Source organism: Mastigoproctus giganteus, chromosome 2 (assembly GCF_048544385.1).
Source record: "Mastigoproctus giganteus isolate SK-2022 chromosome 2, ASM4854438v1, whole genome shotgun sequence".
NCBI lineage: Eukaryota > Metazoa > Arthropoda > Arachnida > Uropygi > Thelyphonidae > Mastigoproctus > Mastigoproctus giganteus.
In genome coordinates this window covers 233,581,563-233,600,420 of record NC_143576.1, presented here as the reverse complement: position 1 = coordinate 233,600,420, position 18,858 = coordinate 233,581,563, and the positions used below count along the sequence as shown (strand labels likewise).

General features: G+C 38.3%; 1 protein-coding gene across 1 annotated transcript in view; it reads right to left on the bottom strand.

Moving 5' to 3' along the window:
- Window positions 1–1,553: 1,553 nt before the first annotated feature.
- LOC150090250 (Na(+)/citrate cotransporter-like) overlaps window positions 1,554–18,858 on the bottom strand; it is a 76,651-nt gene continuing 59,346 nt past the window's right edge. The window contains exons 4-12 of the mRNA XM_090390230.1: window positions 18,593–18,756; window positions 17,613–17,718; window positions 15,019–15,159; window positions 12,411–12,488; window positions 11,307–11,423; window positions 8,397–8,577; window positions 6,311–6,472; window positions 4,461–4,598; window positions 1,554–1,685 (exon numbers count right to left, since the gene is read on the bottom strand). Of these exons, the coding sequence (XP_090246356.1) occupies window positions 1,554–1,685; window positions 4,461–4,598; window positions 6,311–6,472; window positions 8,397–8,577; window positions 11,307–11,423; window positions 12,411–12,488; window positions 15,019–15,159; window positions 17,613–17,718; window positions 18,593–18,756 (1,219 nt within the window). The remainder of the gene's footprint in view (window positions 1,686–4,460; window positions 4,599–6,310; window positions 6,473–8,396; window positions 8,578–11,306; window positions 11,424–12,410; window positions 12,489–15,018; window positions 15,160–17,612; window positions 17,719–18,592; window positions 18,757–18,858) is intronic.

The window sequence follows — 18,858 nt, the reverse complement described above, 5'->3', positions numbered from 1 at the left end:
ATGAAATTGCCAACCAATTTATTGACCGTCCCTCATACATTTAAAATTTTATATTTATCTCTTTAAAGATTTATAACGATGTATGAAATGTCATATCCACAAAGAAGAAAATTTCTTCTTCTTTAAGACTGATAATAATATAAATAACAAGACTAAGTATAAAATATTACATAGTCAATACATTTATTTCTTCAACAAATATAATATACAACAAAACGTGCGGTTTGAAGGATTAGGAAAAAGAAATCACATTTTGTTTATAGTCCACAGAAACTCTTAAAAAATATACACATTTTCTTTGCATTTAGCAATATTAATGGCAATACAGAACAACTGATGTCTTTGAATATATTTACATAGTAAATGCAACTCGGAAAAAGAAGAAAAAAGTATTATTTAAATTACGTTTAAAGATTAAAAAAAAAAAAAGGGGGGACAGAAAAGAAAATAGAAAAGATGCAATATTCGAATAATTGCCTCATATTCTCACTAGATGGCGATAAGTAATGTCTTGTATCACACCAATTGGATAATAACTAAAATGAGAACTAATAAATATTTTTTAATAAACTTAAATCATTTCATACTGTGGACTTCAGAATTGTTCAGCCAAATATCAAATTAATAATAATTAAAGAAATATAGTAAAGCTGCTAGATTATTAAAATAATATTATCATTAATTTAATTTTATTTAATTTTTGTACAGTTATTAAAGGATTTGGACGAATATAAAAATAGTAAATATTAATCAAAAGTAAAAAAAATAAAGAAACATTTATACAAGTTATAAAATGGATACTGCAATTATACATATTTGTACAGGTTTAATACTGAACGATGCACAAAGTAGCATGTAAAGTAGCAACTGGCAGTTCAATTGAAAACTTGTTAAAAAATCACCATTTAATGATTTACAAAATTAAACACTATTGAAAAAGTTTATCACTTTGGTCCTCCAAACTTTCTCGCGTTTTTTTTTTCTTGTGGGCGTCTGTATTCACCCATTGGGTGAAGTGCAGTGAGGGAGGATTTCATTGCTTGTTTCAAGCAGCAGTTGTCCTATTCTGGAGGCAATCGTGCTCATAGGGACTCCCAAGCATGGCTACCCACGCTTTCGTGGGTGAATGTGGGCTTCTGTTTATCTGTTCTTTATTTTTATATGCTTATTTTATTTAATATTTTGAATTTTCGCTTGAATGAAGTTCTCGCTTCTTTACCACAATCAGTTGCAATTTGCAATAGTGCTGCTAATGTGGCATAATAGTGTTTAATTTTGTTGGAACACCACGTTTAATTTATATTTTACTAAATCGCTATTTATCTATAAAACATTTCTTCATTATACATCTGTTATTTCTGAGGTAGACAGCAGTTGGTTAAAGTAATCGGATCGTATACATTTGAAAAATATTTTTTCTTAATCAAGAAAATAAAAATAAAATCATCTTGTGCTCTCTTGGCGAAACGTTCGATTCGTCATCGGTGCTATGATTTAAACATATTTTACCGTCATTTCTAATTTCAAACGGACACTACTGTTCTCACCATGTACTATAAGTCGTGAATGGTGCTATTAGCCCAATCTGGGAAAGTATCCAGAGTGAAAACAACCTTCCCAAGGGTATTAATCATTAAAAGTTCAATTGCACAACATGCTATCTTCACTACCAGCCCTGGTTTAGCCTGAAATTTAAAGTAAGAGATTAGTTGGATTATTCAAAATTTATTTTTCCACAAAATAAACATAGAATATTAATAAAGAAATACTTCACAAGATCGAGGAAAGAATACGTATTAATTCTGTCCTACACAGACCAAATTTAATTTAAAAACTCTAATATTGATTGACTATAGAAATTGTACAAATAAAATCAAATACAATTATTATACACTTAAAATTTTAGTCTAAATTAAAATTTGAAAGAGGGGGAAGGAAATTGGTACATCAGAATATGATAACGACGGAGAAGAGAACGTCAGTCGTGGAGATATACACTGCCTTGTCATTAATATCCGGACACCCCTCTTTGGATGGGGAAACAGGTCCTATGCATGCAACACGTCACACAACCTAATATAAATATGCATACTGGACTTCGAATAGACAATTGCAAAAAAGTGGACATGCAAGATGACACGTTCAACAGAATTACCTCAACAGTTTAATTAAATTGATGACCTCAGCAAATGCTAGACGCCGATTTCGTGTAAGGAGCGCGAATCTTGGACTGCAGTGGAAAACAGTCCTATGGACAGACGAGTCGAGGTTCGCTCTATCGAGGTGAACCCTATCGAGCATCTTTGGGCTACATTTGATCGTGGGGTACGCGCAGGCCAGATCGCCCAAAGAACAAGGCCGAACTGGTGGCTGCATTAAAGGCCGAATGGAGGAACATATCACCTGACATTCATAAAAAGCTGGTTGAGAGTATGCTGCGAAGATTGAAGGCCGGCATAAAAGCAAAAGGTTTCAGCACAAAATATTAAATGACACAATAAAAGTTCTTTTTTTTTTGTCTGAAGGCAGGTGTCTGGATATTAATGGTAGGGCAGTGCATGAGATCACATAGTCAACAACACAGCATTAAGGTAAATGCAAGCTAATCGGCTTAAAAGGTCTAAGTCCCTGTTTTTATATATTTTAACAAATTTTTACTACACGTATGAACAGGGCTGGACCGGCAGTTCTAGGCAGCTCTCAGCAAATGTTGCCATCATCTTCACTTATCATGTATGCCATCATCTTCACTTATCACTATTACATGTATATAGTTTATAGCTAAAGGTGAAAGTACTGCCTGTTAACTCATTAAAATTTTTTTTAGCAAAAGCTTAAAACCCAGTAGTAACCTCAGAGTACTGGGAAATAAGCTTTTGCTGAAAACAATTTTAATAATTTTAACATGTCATGATTATGAATCGATAACCTAAATTTACTTTTGCCCCAGTAGCAATTTTCCCGAAAGTCGCTTGGGCCAGTCCGCCCTCGCATGTGATGCTTTTAATTAAATACACTATTACAGTTTTTCTCGGATTTTTTTATAAAATCGTGTTTTAAAATTTTAATTGTATCTATGCATTTGACTTTATTTATATAAATAGTCCGTCATTAAAGAGTTAGTTTTTAAACGAAGTTTGATCGTTGTAGGACACAACTCCAAATGATTACCTCTTTCTAGTCTTGCATTAAGTGAGGAGACTTACACTGTGCTGCCACTTTATTAGGTACACACCTGCTGTGCACACAAATGGTTTGTCCCACAACGTTGCAAGTCACATGACCACAGTTGTAGATATGAATGCAGCAGAACAACCTTTCTAGTATCAGTTAAGCGTACAAACTGTAGCAAGAATGGGGAAAAGGAGTGATCTAATGGACTTCGAACGTGGCATGGTAGTAGGTGCAAGACGTGCTGGACAAAGCATCTCTGAAACGGCAGTTCTCCTGAACTTTTCACGCACCACAGTTTCAAGGGTGTATCGAGAATGGTGACGAACAGAAAACATCCTCTCAACGGCACTCCTGTGGAAGAAAATCGCTTCTTGATGAAAGAGGTCAGAGGAGGATGGCTAGAATTGTGCAAGCAAACAGACGGGCCACAATGTCGCACATCACGTCAGAATACAACCTTAGTGCACAGAACAAAATATCGCAATGGACCACTAGTTGCACTTTGTCGCGAATGGGCTACTACAGCCGACGGCCACATCGCGTACTTTTGTTATCAATGAAGAACAAGAGAGCACGCCTCCTGTGGGCACAGCAACGATAGCACTGGACTATCGAGGATTGGAAAACAGTTGCTTGGTCTGACGAGTCGAAGTTCCTGGTGCATCATGTTGATGGAAGGCTCAGAATTTGAGGAAAACAACATGAATCCATGGACCCGTCATGTCTGACGACTACTGTGCAAGGTAGTGGGGGCAGTGTTATGGTGTGGGTAATGTTTTCTTGGCGCACGTTGGGTCCATTGATACCTATAGATTCCCGTCTGAATGCCACAACCTATCTAAACATCGTTGTTGACCAAATGCATCCGTTCGTGTTGACAGTTTATCCTCAGTCAGATGGTTACTTCCAGAAGGATAATGCGCTGGTGCACAAAGCCCGAATCCCTATGGAATGGTTCCAGGAACACGACAATGACTTTTCTGCAGTGGCCCGCTCAGTCTGTGGATCCTAATCCTATTGAACATCTTAGGGATGAGCTGGAAAGGGTTGTTCGCTGCAGGCCTACACCTCCGTCGAATCTCAAGGAACTGCGTGACACACTCATGTCTGCATGGTACTCCATTCATGCACAACGTTTTCAGCATCTTGTTCAATCCATGCCTAGATGAATTCAGGCTGTTTTGAAGGCTAAAGGAGGCTCCAGACGCTACTAGGTAGGTGTACCTAATAAAGTGGCAGCACAGTATATATAGAAAGTATTATCTCTTCAACAGAAGAATACTCACCATGTCCATAGTTACCATATCGTCGCTGTCAAAGACAATTGCATTAGATGGATTGCCAACGGGAAGCATAAAAGCAAAACTACTGGCTATCGTAACAGGCATCATGAAAAGAATTGGGTTAACCTTCAATGCAAGAGCCTAAAACAAAATTAACAATTATAAACACCAAGAGTATAACTGGACATCGGATTATATGCCCAAAAAACAGGTGAAATATGCAATAAAATACTACAATAGGTAAAATATGCCCCAAAATGCTAATACATGGACTACAATTTTCACATTTATTACTCGTTTATCACAATTAACTGAACCACAATTTCTTTGTATTCGATATGTTAAAGTAATGAAACCATTTATGGAAAGCTTTATGATCTTTTTAAAAAGTTTTCCTTTTAACTTAGAATAATTTTTGGTTACAATGCACGATAATATATTTCTCAAAGTGATCCATTGTAAATTTGTAGCGTTTATCAGCCAAAGATGATTTTAAACGCAGAGAATGGTCATTCTACTTCTATGGAAGTGACTGGACTGTATTTAAAAATGTGAAGGGTGAAATCCTGAGTTCTTTTCTAAAACATTGTTGTATTTTCTTGTTTCTTCTCCTATGCATCCATGCACGGTTTAAATTTGCAATTCAACTTTTTCCATCTCCAATTGCGCTGCTCAAACAAAGTCCCCACGTTTCAAATTCGGTTATATAACTAGGTAACCAGCTGAAATGAGTCTGGATGAACGATAAAGGTTTTTTAGCCAAAAAATCACAAAGTAATGCCTTAGCAATGCCAATGAATGCTCAACCACTAGTAGATATCTTCAAACCACTGTTTATCTGGGTATTTTATGCGCTGCAGAAATTTGGGCATCTGCTTCGGCCTCACTCTGAAAACCGGTGTTCGCATGTGAATACTGGATCCTGAAATGGACCTTAAATAAGCATCGCGGACCCCCGCAATTGAGAACCACCGACATGGCTGAGCAGCTAAATGTACCCAGGCTCCCAAGGTTAATTGACATAACGCTAACTACGGTAAAAATGTTCACAGGAGTGATAAAGGCCCGAACATCTGGTGGCACAACCCTTCGCCATCCTCGAGGTCTGGCCCACACTAATCCTCAAATACAGCCATCTGAAACTTTGTAATCGTTTCCTGCCTGCCCAGACACTCTCTAAAATACTGGCACTGTTGCGCCTTGCGATTGACCTGCAGAAAATGACTACCGATTACAAATACCATCCCATTCTCCTAGAGTGGATCGCATCTGTTCAACCGGAATAACTCCTTTCAAATCTTGTGGCTTAAACTATGCTAGATTACTAAATATTGACACCAGCCATCCACCTCTCCAATCCCTACCGCGTTGTGTTTTTGAGAGGTAACAAAAATTGTTTCTCATCTGCGTTTGTTTGATCAAAATCCATGGTTTGATTTTGATTAAATTTCCCTGCCATTGTTTTTAATTGTTTTTAAATTTATGCTGCGTTGTTCATATTTTTTCTCTTTATATTTTTCTATATATTATAATTTCGAGTCCCGTCGGTGACGTGAGGAATTTTTACGGGCCTGTTTCACAACTTGGCTGAGTTAGTCGGTCTCAGTCGAGGGTATCATGGTTTTTACTCCCGGAAACTAGGGTTTTTCGTCCAGCAAAACAAAAAATGGACCACAAAACACAGGCAATTTACAGACAATATGCACGGAGCAATATGGTCTTAGTCACTGATGCTCCTAAAACCCGACTACAACAACCAACAACAACAACTTCTTTAATAAATGTAATTTAGGATTATTGAAGTCCAAGTGAAATTGTTGTTGACCGGATAAAAACTACTGTTCAAGACTTACCATATTAGTAACGACTGGTAGCATAATAGTAGCCATGGACATATTACTGATAATTTCCGTTAGAACAGCAGTGATAAGGCACAAAATAATTGCGATGGAGTCTTTTGACAAGACCTGCAGCCCTTCTAGTTGTACAGTGACCCAGTCTGTCAGGTTGGACTCCTATAAAATAATGATTTATATTAAGAGGACATTTAGAAAAATTCAAATCCCATAACAAACTTCCATACGAAAGAGATAGAATTCCAGAATAACTGATATAATTACTAAATGTTCGTAGCATTGAAAAGATATGAATAAATTCTTAAAAGCTAATTAGCTTTGAATAGTGAACCTCATCACTTATATTTTCAGACTAATCGATCCTGAAATATTCACGCCCTCGCGGTTAGCACAGTGGTTAGGTTCATTGTCCTTCCACACTCGTGATAAAGTCCTGGATTCGAATCTTCTCAACTGGAGGAATTTTTATCTAGTTTATTCTCATGACCGAGTTAATTAATCTTGGGCGAGGGTTGTATGGTTTTTTTGTCAAGCAGAACAGGCAAACTGACCAAAGAGTATACACAGTTACGGACATTTTTATTTATTTATTTATTGTGTGTGCGACTCCGATCAAACTACAACAACCCCACTGCGTATTATGTGAATATGCAGTACAGAAAAAGGCCGATCAGTGTACAGTTGTGTGTGTGTGTGTATGGTTGTATATTTTCGGATTGTGTTGAGTGATCGGCCTCTTATCCCAGCAAGGTGCAGGATGCACACCTCACTGGTTACCATTCTTGTTCCATTGAGGTGGGTCGTCTACTCTCACCAGTCCTGTTGGTTTTTAGTCCTTGTCTTTAGTAAATCAATAGCTTTTAAGTAACAAGGACACGTCACCCATGCTATGGAGTTCGAAGCTTTCCAATTCCTCTACGTACAATTAAAACATTTTGGTCCTTTGTCTCTTCCCATGCACTGCTGGTGCGAGCGACCATGTTCCCCACAATGCATGCACACTTCATCGTTATAACAGTGAATTGCAGTGTGTCCATAAAGAGCAAAGCGATAACACAATTTAACAATCTAAAATCTTCTGAAGCGACAACTTTCACAACCAATGAAAGTCTTTTGCAATTTCTCTACGGTCGATGATATTCTGAATGAAATTTCAGTTATTCAGTTCCGTTCCAGACTTTCTCCATTATTTATTGAGAAACGAATTCTTGGTTCGCTGAAGAGTTCCTCCTTAGATATTTTTGTGTCCACTAAACTGCGATTGAAAAGATCCTTCACGAGTTCTGTTTCATCATCAGCATCCATATCAATGTTGTAGATAATTATCGTTGGCTTCGATCCTAACCGTACCTTGATTACCAACCCTAAATCACAAAATAAGTACAACCTTCTATTAATTTCACATCCTGGGCACTTCTAAGTTGGACCAACAACAATCCTTCACTAGTTTTGCAAATATTCTTGACACGAGCTATGCGAAGATTATTTTGTATTCCTGAAACAAAAGTTTGCTTAATCTCGCCACTGTAAGAAAGTTAAGGAGACAGTATGTCGACGCCTCATGGCTTTGGTTGCTTTGCCACTTAACAGCTAACACTGAACACTTTGGTTCTGGCACCGGCGATTAGTACCAGTGCCAACAGCAAATTTGCGCCATAGACTAATAGTCATGAAATGGTAAGTGATTCAGATGGGACCATAATTGTTGGTAGTCGAAACCTACCAGTCCGACCCTCTAGTGAGCTAGTAACAAAGCATGAAAATCACGCGCCCAAGGAAACTCATTTCAAAAGTTTGTATTTTGAATACGAAGGATCACCTGTGTATTCAACTGAAATGCAATTGGTGTTCCAGTGGTGTTCTAAACCTTATAAACTTGGATTTAATTTGAAATAATCTTTGTCTTGGTGTCCCAGAACAAATTGTTCACAACCCACACACTGTCTGCATTAATACAACAGTAAACTCGCTGTTGCCTGTAGTCCAACTTCTCCCAGGTATCGGAGAAGTTTAGCTGCACATATTTGAATTAGTTTCCCTATTAAATATAATCACATTTTTTGCTAATATTTTACGGGGTTACCTTTGCTCCCTGAGCTATAGCCAGACCTCCTCCTAAAAGTATTAACACACCCCAGGGAATTTTCTGTTGAGCAGTTTTCCAGTCCAATAACGGTGGGCTTTGTCCAAATCTTTTTGGTTTGGCAGGAATGATAAAAAGGAAAAGCGCTATTCCTATAGCTGGAGTTGCATCTTTTACTTTTCTGAAAAGATAAAGCGATAATATTCTGAGTTTGGAGATTTCTTTTATTTTACCAAAGAAAATTAAATGACTATATTATTAAAAAGCTGTAAAACTGCTATTTGTAGTATAAGGTTATGAATTTTTACACAGACTAAAATTCGCAATGATGGCTAGTAATGTACCCCTCCTTTCTCCTTTGTCATTGTCACCGAATCCACCCACCAATAAGTACATTGAAAATTGAATCCCCTCCAACATTTCTAGCTCTAAAAAGCTGTTAAAAAATTCATACTGAGATGTATGTTGGAGTCAAGGGTTCAATCTTTAGGTGGATTGCAAGTTGGTTACACGACCTACAAATAATGGTTGTACTCGTAATTAATGGTTACTCATTAGAATCAGTTGTCCTCGTGGGAAGTACAGTTAACATAATCACTGTCCTCTCCACACTGGGTGAAAAAGACTTGAGTTCAAGTCCCGTTAATGACACGAGGAATTTTTATAAGACTTTTTCACAGCGTGGCTGAGTTAGTCGGTTTCAATAACTAGTCAGGTGTACATTTTATGGGAAGGAGCATCTAACTGAGGTGTATAAGAACCGGGCGAAGAGTTAGACTTGATTGTGGGAAGTCTTCCACAATCCAGTTACCAGCGAGTTGTTAATCATTAGAATAAGTTGCTGTCATGAGTAGTCGAAACCAACGGCTTCGGGAATTTCAAATGCTTCCTGGATCGATACATACCAGAAGCGGGGAATAATACATTTTATTTATTTTTATTATTATTATTTTTTTTATTCTGCTGGTGAAGAAAGGACCTGACTGCATGTCCAATAGTAATACAAATGGAGAAAATTATTTATCAGATATTCATCTACTCTATCCACTTCTATCATTCGATTTATTAAAATCAGTTTATGGTAAACAAATTAATAAATAATAAAAATCATATTGTCTTTTAAAATACACAGAAATTGGAAAAATTATGCCCTCTTGATGTACGGTTCGCTAAAAAACAGGGCCGTTCAAAGGGGGAGAAGGTACAGTGGATGCAACGCACCCAGGCACTGACACAATTCCAGGCCCCTAAAACGTTTCTTAAATAGTTATAGCATTAGATACGACTCACCCGGATGCGAAAAAAATTGTTCCTTAAATGATTATAATAGTATAACAAAAGAAAGGAAGCCCCCAAAACTAATTAAGCACCAGCCCCGGCCAGCCCCAATGCTGTTGTTGTTGTTGTTGTTGTTGTTGTTGTAGGGTTTTAGAAGCATTAGCGACTAAAACCATATTGCTCTATGTATATTGTCTATAAATTGCGTGTGTTCTGTGGTCCATTTTCCGTTTGCTGGATGAAGAACCCAACTTTCCGGGAGGAAAAGCCGTGTACCCTCGCCTGAGACCGACTAACTCAGCCACGTTGTGAAAAAGGCCCATAAAATTCTTAACGTCATCAATGAGACTCGAACTCAGGTCTTTTTCACCCGGTGTGCCACCCACAAGGGTACCCCCTCATGGTATTACACGGTTGTACTAACGAACAGTGATCAAACAAGAAACGATCAGTAATAAAAACCTTATAATCTTCCATTTGTTTGTTTTTTTTTTTAAATTTTCATCTTGACTGTGGCATCAGTTTTCTTGAGTCCTTCACGTTACAAATATTTATGGAATCACAGAGCTCTCTCTCTCTCTCTCTCTCTCTCTCTCTCTCTCTCTCTCACTAAGCGTAAGAATAGACCTCTATCTGTTAGTGATCGCATGATTCTCATAATATCATGTTATATCAATCAATAAATCAAACCAAATATCTTTAGATTAATAACCTGGTATCCCCGCAATGTACTTTAACAAAACTGTCGATACTAGGACACTACTTATGCTATGCTGCTGCAACAGGATCTGGAAAGGTTGAGCAGATGGGCTGAGAGGTGGCAAATGAAGTTTAACATTGATAAATTGTAAAGTACTACAAATGGGAAACAGCAACCCCAGAGCAACGTATCGTGCAACGTTTGTGGTACTACACTGACAGTGGTAGAGAATGAAAGGGACCTGGGGGTAGTTGTGCAGGCAGATATGAAGTTTTCTGAGCAGTGCAGACGGGTTGCAAGAGTAGCTCATGGATTATTGTCAATGATATACAGGAATTTTTCTAGCAGGGATAAGGAGGTGATTTTTCCCTTGTATAAGGCAATGGTCAGGCCACATGAGTACTGTATACAGGTCTGGAGGCCTCATTTCAAGAAGGATGTAGAGCTGCTGGAACGAGTACAGAGAAGGGCAACAAGATTAGTGAATGGAACAAAGGGGTGCTCTTACGAAGAAAGGCTTAAGTTTTGCAAATTACAGTGTCTGGAGACTAGGCACCGGCGAGGTGATCTGATAGAGGTGTATAAAGCCTTGAATGGTTTGAGCATGCTCAATGCTGATGGGATTCTTCCTCTAGCTCAGAAAAATCACCTGAGAGGGCATAAATTCAAATTGACGAAAGACAGATGTAGGATAGACGTGCGGAAATTTGCCTTTAGCCAGCGGGTGGTTGGTGGGTGGAACAGACTCCCATCCCTTGTGGTGGAGGTTGATAGCCTAAATAAGTTTAAGGCTCAGCTGGACAGGTATTTTGAACGAACAGAGGGGTGAAGTGGAAGTGGGTTTTTTTTTTTTTTTTTGGCTGATGCTGCATAAGCTTGCTTTCTTGCATCAAATGCCTCTACTAATGCTAAATGCTAATGCTAATACTTACACTCTGGGTGTCAGATCTTCCAGCACATTTCCCCAGCCAATTACAAACTGAGGGTCTCTAAAAAGCCAGAGAAACACTAAGATTGTGAACAGCACTAGTATTGCTAGCTCGTGGAATCTGAAAGAATCAAGATTTTTCATATATACATGTATCTTAAGATGCTTAAACAAGTTGTGCAGTATTTCAAGCGTAAAAATAAATATACAAACATATGTATGAAGAATATAATCCTCATATTTTAATATATACATTGAGTTTTCTTTTTATTCGCAACATCCCCTTGTATAGGAATAAACACTGGTCTGTGACGCTGGTGAAGGCTCAAAGTATTGATATAAGTTTGTAGTTCGCAAGCGTGGCGATCAATTTTTGAGTGTCTGCAAGGAAGGGTGGATCGGCGTGGAGATCTTTCGACTGGGAAAGTAGAATGACTGTGGGGACAATACGTGCAGGTGCTAGTATTTCGACCAACAGCCAACACATGATCAAGTGCTCCCGCCCTTCTGTGGTGTCACAAATCTCACCAGAGGTGTAACAACAAGCCAAAAGTCAAACATGGGACAGCCATGTGTGGTCGAAACCCTTGGATGCTAACTGATTTCAGGAACGTAACAATGGCTTCTCCGTCCTCCCATGACCGCCCAGCGCAGCCGATCTCAACCCAATAAACCACGTTTGGGACCTTTACTGGTAAAGGATATTAGATGGACATCTAATATCCTTTAGGACATCTAATATCCTTTACTGGTAAAGGATATTAGATGTTATGACCATCCACCTCACAATGTGTGAGCATTATTCGACACATTGTGCAACACAGTGTAGTAGCACTACCACAAGCCACCCTGTAACACCTTGGAGTCCATGGCAAGATATGTACCGGCTGTATTATGGGCAAAAGGTGGCACAGAGATATTAAGGGGATGTTGCTAATGCAAAGCCAACTCCAGGCTCTGAGAGGCATAAGCAAATTGAATGAGAACGAAATTTTCACGGTTATAAATGATTTTAGAACTAGGGACCATAATTTCAAGTTACGGGGAGGAGTTGGGCTGTATTGCAGGAATTTTTATTTTAATAACTTAATAACTTTTAATAACTTACGACATTGGACCTAAAGCTTTGTAATTTCGAAGAATAACATTTCGTACGGCTTCGTCTTTGCTTTTATCTTCTTTCTTGCTGAAAATATAAGAATGATAAATGGTATTAGATCAAAAGATTTATCATTAGCAGTGGCAAACGATGCAAGAAAGCAAGCTTATATAGCATTTACAACATTATACAACAAGCTTATACAAGCTGTACATACACTGGTGTTCAAAGAAAGTACATCACCCCCTTAAAATTGTAATTGTCGTCCGAATAACATAAGTATATGGCAATATTTCTTACAGATTGCATCAGATAAGATTGACACGCGTAGGTGATTACGTAATATTGCATCAGCTGTTACTTTCAGCTATATAAGCACGCTCTACAAGAGTTGCAGTCATTCCTTGCTTGTGTCAAGATGGCGAGTTATGTGCAGTTGATGCCACGAAGAAAGAGTGCTCTTGTTGCTTTAGGTGAGGAAGGATGTTCTTCAGATCATATTGCTTATAGAGTGTCTTGTAATCAGTCGACAGTGAGTAGATTTCTTTCCAAACTCAAGAATTCTGGTTGTGCTGATAGGAAAAAAAGGAACCGGACGCAAACGAGTCTCTACGCCAAAACAGGACCGCGTTTTGAAACGCTTATGCCTTAAAAACCGTAAAGCTTCTTCGTCTGAGCTGAAAAAAGAATGGGAAGAACATACAGGAGTGGTAGCAAGTGCAGTAACAGTCAGAAGACGCCTCTTCAAAAATGGACTTGTACCCAGTTGTCCTAAGAAGCCCTCCTCACAAAATGAATGAAAATGGCCCGATTAATTTGGTGTAAGGAGCGTGTCAAATGGACCCCCGAGCAGTGGAAGTCGGTTATTTTCTTGGATGAGAAGAAATTCAACCTGCATGGCTCTGATGGGAGACAAACGATTCGCCGTAGACGTGGTGAAGAATACCATCCAGACTGTATGGTGTCTACAGTGAAATTCCCTACCAGCCAAATGATATGGGGGTGCGTTTCGTATCACCTGCAGTTTATGAAAGCATCCGTAAATGCCAATGGATACCTGGCTATATTGGAAGGCAAATTGCTGCCAACCATTAAAGACCATTTCAACCTGCCAAGTAACTGCATCTTTCAGGACGAATCTGCTCCTTGTCATCGGGAGAAAAGTGTAAGAAGGCACTTCTGTAGTTACTTTAGCTTCGTTTCTGCATTAGAGGTTCGACAATAATGGGTTTACATTTGTAAACCCATTACTGTTTAAAATTTTCTTGGTAAAATGTTTTATCGAAGGGTATTGAAACAGTAGGATGGGATGAGGGGATAAAAAGAGCAAATGTGATCCACTCTATTTTTCTTGGGTGAAACGTTGTTATTATTGTAGTTGGGTTTTAGGAGCATTAGCGACTAAGGCCAAACTATTTTTTTTTTATTCTCTATGAAAACAGACTCCATCGCTTAGTTAGGATAAAAAATAAATAAATAGATAATTACCACCAAGGAAGATACATGGCTTGGAACAATAGCCACATGACTACAGTGCAGATCAACATCCCAGGAATATTATACATCATCCATGTAGTGAAAGTTAATTCCTTGCAGTCTGGAAACATTCTGAAAGTAAGAGATACGTTTCATTTACTTACTTAGTATTTACATATCATTACATATACTGGTGAGCAAAACTTAAGGACCAACACTATTTCTAAAGGTTACAACCACAAAATCTTTACTTAAGGTACTCTTTACTGATGAGAGTAGATTCAGTCTCAGCAGCGATTCTGGACGTCAGTTAACCTGGCGAGAAGTTGGCACACGGTATCAAACATCAGTGAAAGGGATCGATATGGCGGTCGAGGTGTTCTTGCCTGGAGAGGCGTTATCTTGGATGGACGTACACAACTCGAGATACTGGAAGGCGGTACAGTAACCGGTGCACGCTACTGTACTGAGGTAATCCTTCCCCATGTGCGTCTGTTCCGAGGTGCCATTGGCCCGACTTCGTGTTTATGGATGATAACGTCACACCCCATCGCACTGCTGCTATTGATATGCTTTTGAAAAGTGAGGACATTGTTCGTATGGATTGGCCTGCCCGTTTCTCCTGTCGATCTAAATCCCATCGAACACATATGGGACGCTCTGGGGAAGACGCCTAGTGGTACGTCCATACCCACCAGCAAATGTTCACCAGCTGAAGATGGCGCTGACAGAGGAATGGACGATGTTACCGCAAGAACTTATCAACAACATTGTTCTAAGTATGGAGAGGCGGTGCAAAGCCTGCATCGACAATAGGGGTGGCCATATCTCCTGCTGAGGACCACCTCTTCCCTTTGTTCCATCTTTGGAAGTGATGCATCTTTGAATAAAGTCCTTCTGTACCATCTTGTTTCTGTTGTTGTGTCGGTGTTGTTTCCTTCATATTTCTGTACCTCACGAGGTTTCTTTGGTATGCTTTTTCCATATCCAGACCACTCCTATGAGAAGCTACAGATGAAAATCTGACTGGTCCTTAAGTTTTGCACACCAGTATACATTACAGTTTAACTAAGTCTCTCTCTCTCTCTCTCTCTCTCTCTCTCTCTCTCTCTCCTACTGAAGCAATGCAAGTTTAACTTACTCGTCAAGTAGTCCTTTCAGTACAAGATTCGGTCCACTTCCAATGATTGTCCCAGTTCCACCAGCATTGGCAGCGAAGGCAATACCCAGTAGTAGAGCTCTCTTTAATTTTTTCAGAACTATTCTCATTTCCTGATCAGTACTAGATGAAAAATATAAACGCAGAAAAGACATCATTACAAACGTATCGTACAGCTTTATACCATTTTCATATATTTTTTCAAAAAATTACATGCAATGTATGTGTGTATCATTTTTCACGATTACTGCCAATATGAACCTTTATAATAAGTGATGTATTACATATTCAAATTTTACCCTATAAAGCCACAACAGAATCAAAATAAAAATCAATCGAAGAGGACTTCAAAAATTCCGATAGGAATCAAACCAGGATCAAAGGAGTGGCAAGAGGAAACTCGGGTTTTACGTCCAGCAAAACAGGCAAATCTACCAGAGAAGTCCCCCCCCCTCCCGTGGGTAACACAGTTGGTATAATCACCGCCCTCCACACACACCGAGTGGCAAAGAACTGAGTTCAAATCCCGTCAATCACGCGAAGAATCTTTATGGACATTTTTCAAAATGTGGCTGAGTTAGTCGGTCCTAGGCGAGATTAGCATAGTTTTTCTCCCAGAAACTGGGGTTTTTCGTCCAGAAAAGCAACCACAGAACACATGCAATTTACAGACATTAAATACAGAGTAATTTAAGATATTGAAGCGCCTAAAACCCCACATCAAATAAGACCATAGAACACACTCAGTTTATGGACTAAGACACATGACTAGATGAAACAGTTCTCTGGTGGCCGTAATATGAGTTTTATTATTATTATTATTATCATTATTATTATTATTATAAGACATTCTGATTTACTGGTCCACTAATTGTCTATATAATTAATTGTTCATCATTTCTCCTCAGAGTTAGGCCATAACCTACTCCCATTCTCATATTTATTTTCCCGGTGCTTATGCGCACCAAGCTGATTGAACATTTCATCATGGCAGCCCATCAACGGGTGCATGCCTTAGATTCTATGTACTTCTTAACCAAGAGTGTACACCTTCCTTCGCTTTCTATCCTTTTTTGTACACATTGTACCATAACGTTCACTTCTGCATCCCTTATGTCTGAGTGGTACTATGTTTCTGATATCTACATAATGGCCGTTTAATAAAGGATGATCATATTTTTTCACAACTTACTTTTATTAATCATCCATATTTCGATGGTCCTTTTCAAAGTAGTCTCCCATTTGATGAAATGCACTTACTTCAACGTTAATTGCCATTCTTCAAAAACATGGTGTTTTTGAAGAATTGTACAACTGTACAATAGAATTGTACTATTGTACAACAATCTTCTTTCACGATTACCGAAGCAGTGTTTATGGTTTTTGTGACAGCAGTGGTCCTGGAGCTCCAACCACTGCTGTCCCTTGGGGACAGCAGTGGTTGGAGCTCCAGGACCGTCGATTTTTGTGATTGAATCACGTCCATCTTTAAACATTCTAAAACCACCTGCGAGCTGTGCTATATGGAAGCATAGATTCACCATAAGCCTCTTTAACATTTCAAACTATTTATCTGTTTTCTTAAGACAGAAGCAAAATTTGGAGCAGCATACTGTTCCTCACATGTAGCGTCCATTATTACGTAGGCGAAACTGAACAGGCATAAACTTGATAAACCACTGATGCCACATCGTGCGCACGAGTCAACTGTACAGTTGCTATATGTGTTGCAGTTGGATAAGTCTTAAATTCCGCAGCTCAACTTTCTAGAAATAGCAAGCAGTACGGTTGTTCATGAAAAATTATAATCATTCTTTATTGAACAGCCCTCGTATTTCTCCATTTTCCTTTCTCTGAAAACTCTCCTTCCTGTAGAACCAGTTTTTTCCACCCTTGGTGAATTTATTGTGCTCTCTGTGCACGAATATAAGTTCTCGGATTTAGATGGGTGGTTAAGTGCTTGATGGATCCCACATTTTACTTTCTTCGAGGGCATCAACCCTTTTTTTCAAACACACATACTCGCACATTATAACGCTAAAATTTTTGATTATTCTCCTAACACTCTTTGCATTGAAAAAAAAACAACAGAAACAACAGTACATACATTCTGCAAACATGCAGTAAGTAGCGTATATTATAAAATATTGTTTCGAGGAGAAATGCCTTCTGCAGTTATTCCCTGAGCAGACACATTCCCCCACTGCTCTGAACTCTTTTCTTTGAAACTCTTGTCTGACGCATGATTTCAATTTAAATTTAAATTAAAAATACTGCACTACAAACTTAAAACAAACAGGACACAAAGCGAATAATTTTTAAGTAATAAACGAGTTTACTTAGCAGACATCGAAAAATGGTGCCCACATAGCATCTAGCTCATGCACTGGGCTACGCTGCCAATAAACACTCGTGCTCCAAAATATTATGACCGTTCCTGTCTCCACAAATGGACGCATCCCTTTTAACAACACTAATAATTAAAATAAACAACACTATCATAAATTTTATAATTACGATTAATAATAACATTCTCTTTCATTCTTGGCACTGCAGAGAATTGTATAGATACTTGCATTCGATTTTCTCCTTCTAAATTCTCGGTACTTTTGACTACGAAAACTGGAGGGGCTTGTTTCTCTTCATTGGTTGTTCCGATGCTGGCAACTGATATAATTGATACTAAAGAAAGCAGAGAAATTCGAATAAAATTAGTAAGGAAAAATGGCTGCATTGTTTCAATATATTTATAAATAAATAGTTTTAATTGATGGTTATAAAATAAAATACATTCCGGCTATTTAAACTTAGCACAGCTATTGCAGCTATAAACATAACAGAGAGGATGAAGGACATCAAAAATTATAGTTCAATAAACATTGTAATTAAAATTGCATCTATTGTAAACATCAAGTTAGCATCTCATCATCAATACTGAGAGGTTCAGAGGACAGTGCACATAATGACCATCTTCTCCACACCAGGTGGAAAAGAGCCGGTTGGAATCTTGCCAATGGAGAGAAAATTTTTATAGGCTTTTTTCACAACGTGACCATTTTAATCGGTCTCATTTCTTGGCTGCATGGTTTTTGATTCAGGAAATGCAGGAGGTGTAGTTGAGTCAGCGTGGACCAATCAATTTGCCACGCTTTCCATATACCTCGTTCAGCCCATGCCTCGACGAATGCAAGCCGTTCTGAGGCCCAAAGAGGGAAATATGAGTTATTAGCTAGGATATAATGCTACATTTTTATATCAGATGGGTCCCCAAAAAGTATTCTCCCATAAGGCCCGGAAAGTACCAAATCCTCTGTTGATAAGAATGACCCAGAATATAATGCAAACCATTTAGATTAGTGTTTGGTCTTTTTTTTCTGCTGTTATCTGCGATATTGACTTCAGTGAACTAAAAAGAAGAAATGAGCATTGACCTTTTATACAAATGTTAGTATTAAGCGTACAACCTTGGTACACCTTTGGAAAACACAGCCGGCAGATTTTCAAAATAAAACCTTAGAAAAATTTAAAATATCTACTTTTTTTGAGAGACCTTTACCTCTGGCACTGGGATTAATAAAAGACATCTTCTTGCTTTCGTAAAACTCTTTTTCTAACTCGTTAATAACAGCTTCTACAATTGGAACCATCATGGCAGTTGTAGCTGTGTTGGTAATCCACATGGACAAGAACATCGTGGTTATCATAAAACCGAACATAATCCTAGAAAAGAAAAGAAAGTATGAAGTAGAAAAAGTTAGCTTCTGTTAAATTATAATTTGAATTTAAACTAAAAAAATTGTGGATTGTATTAGCTGGGACATG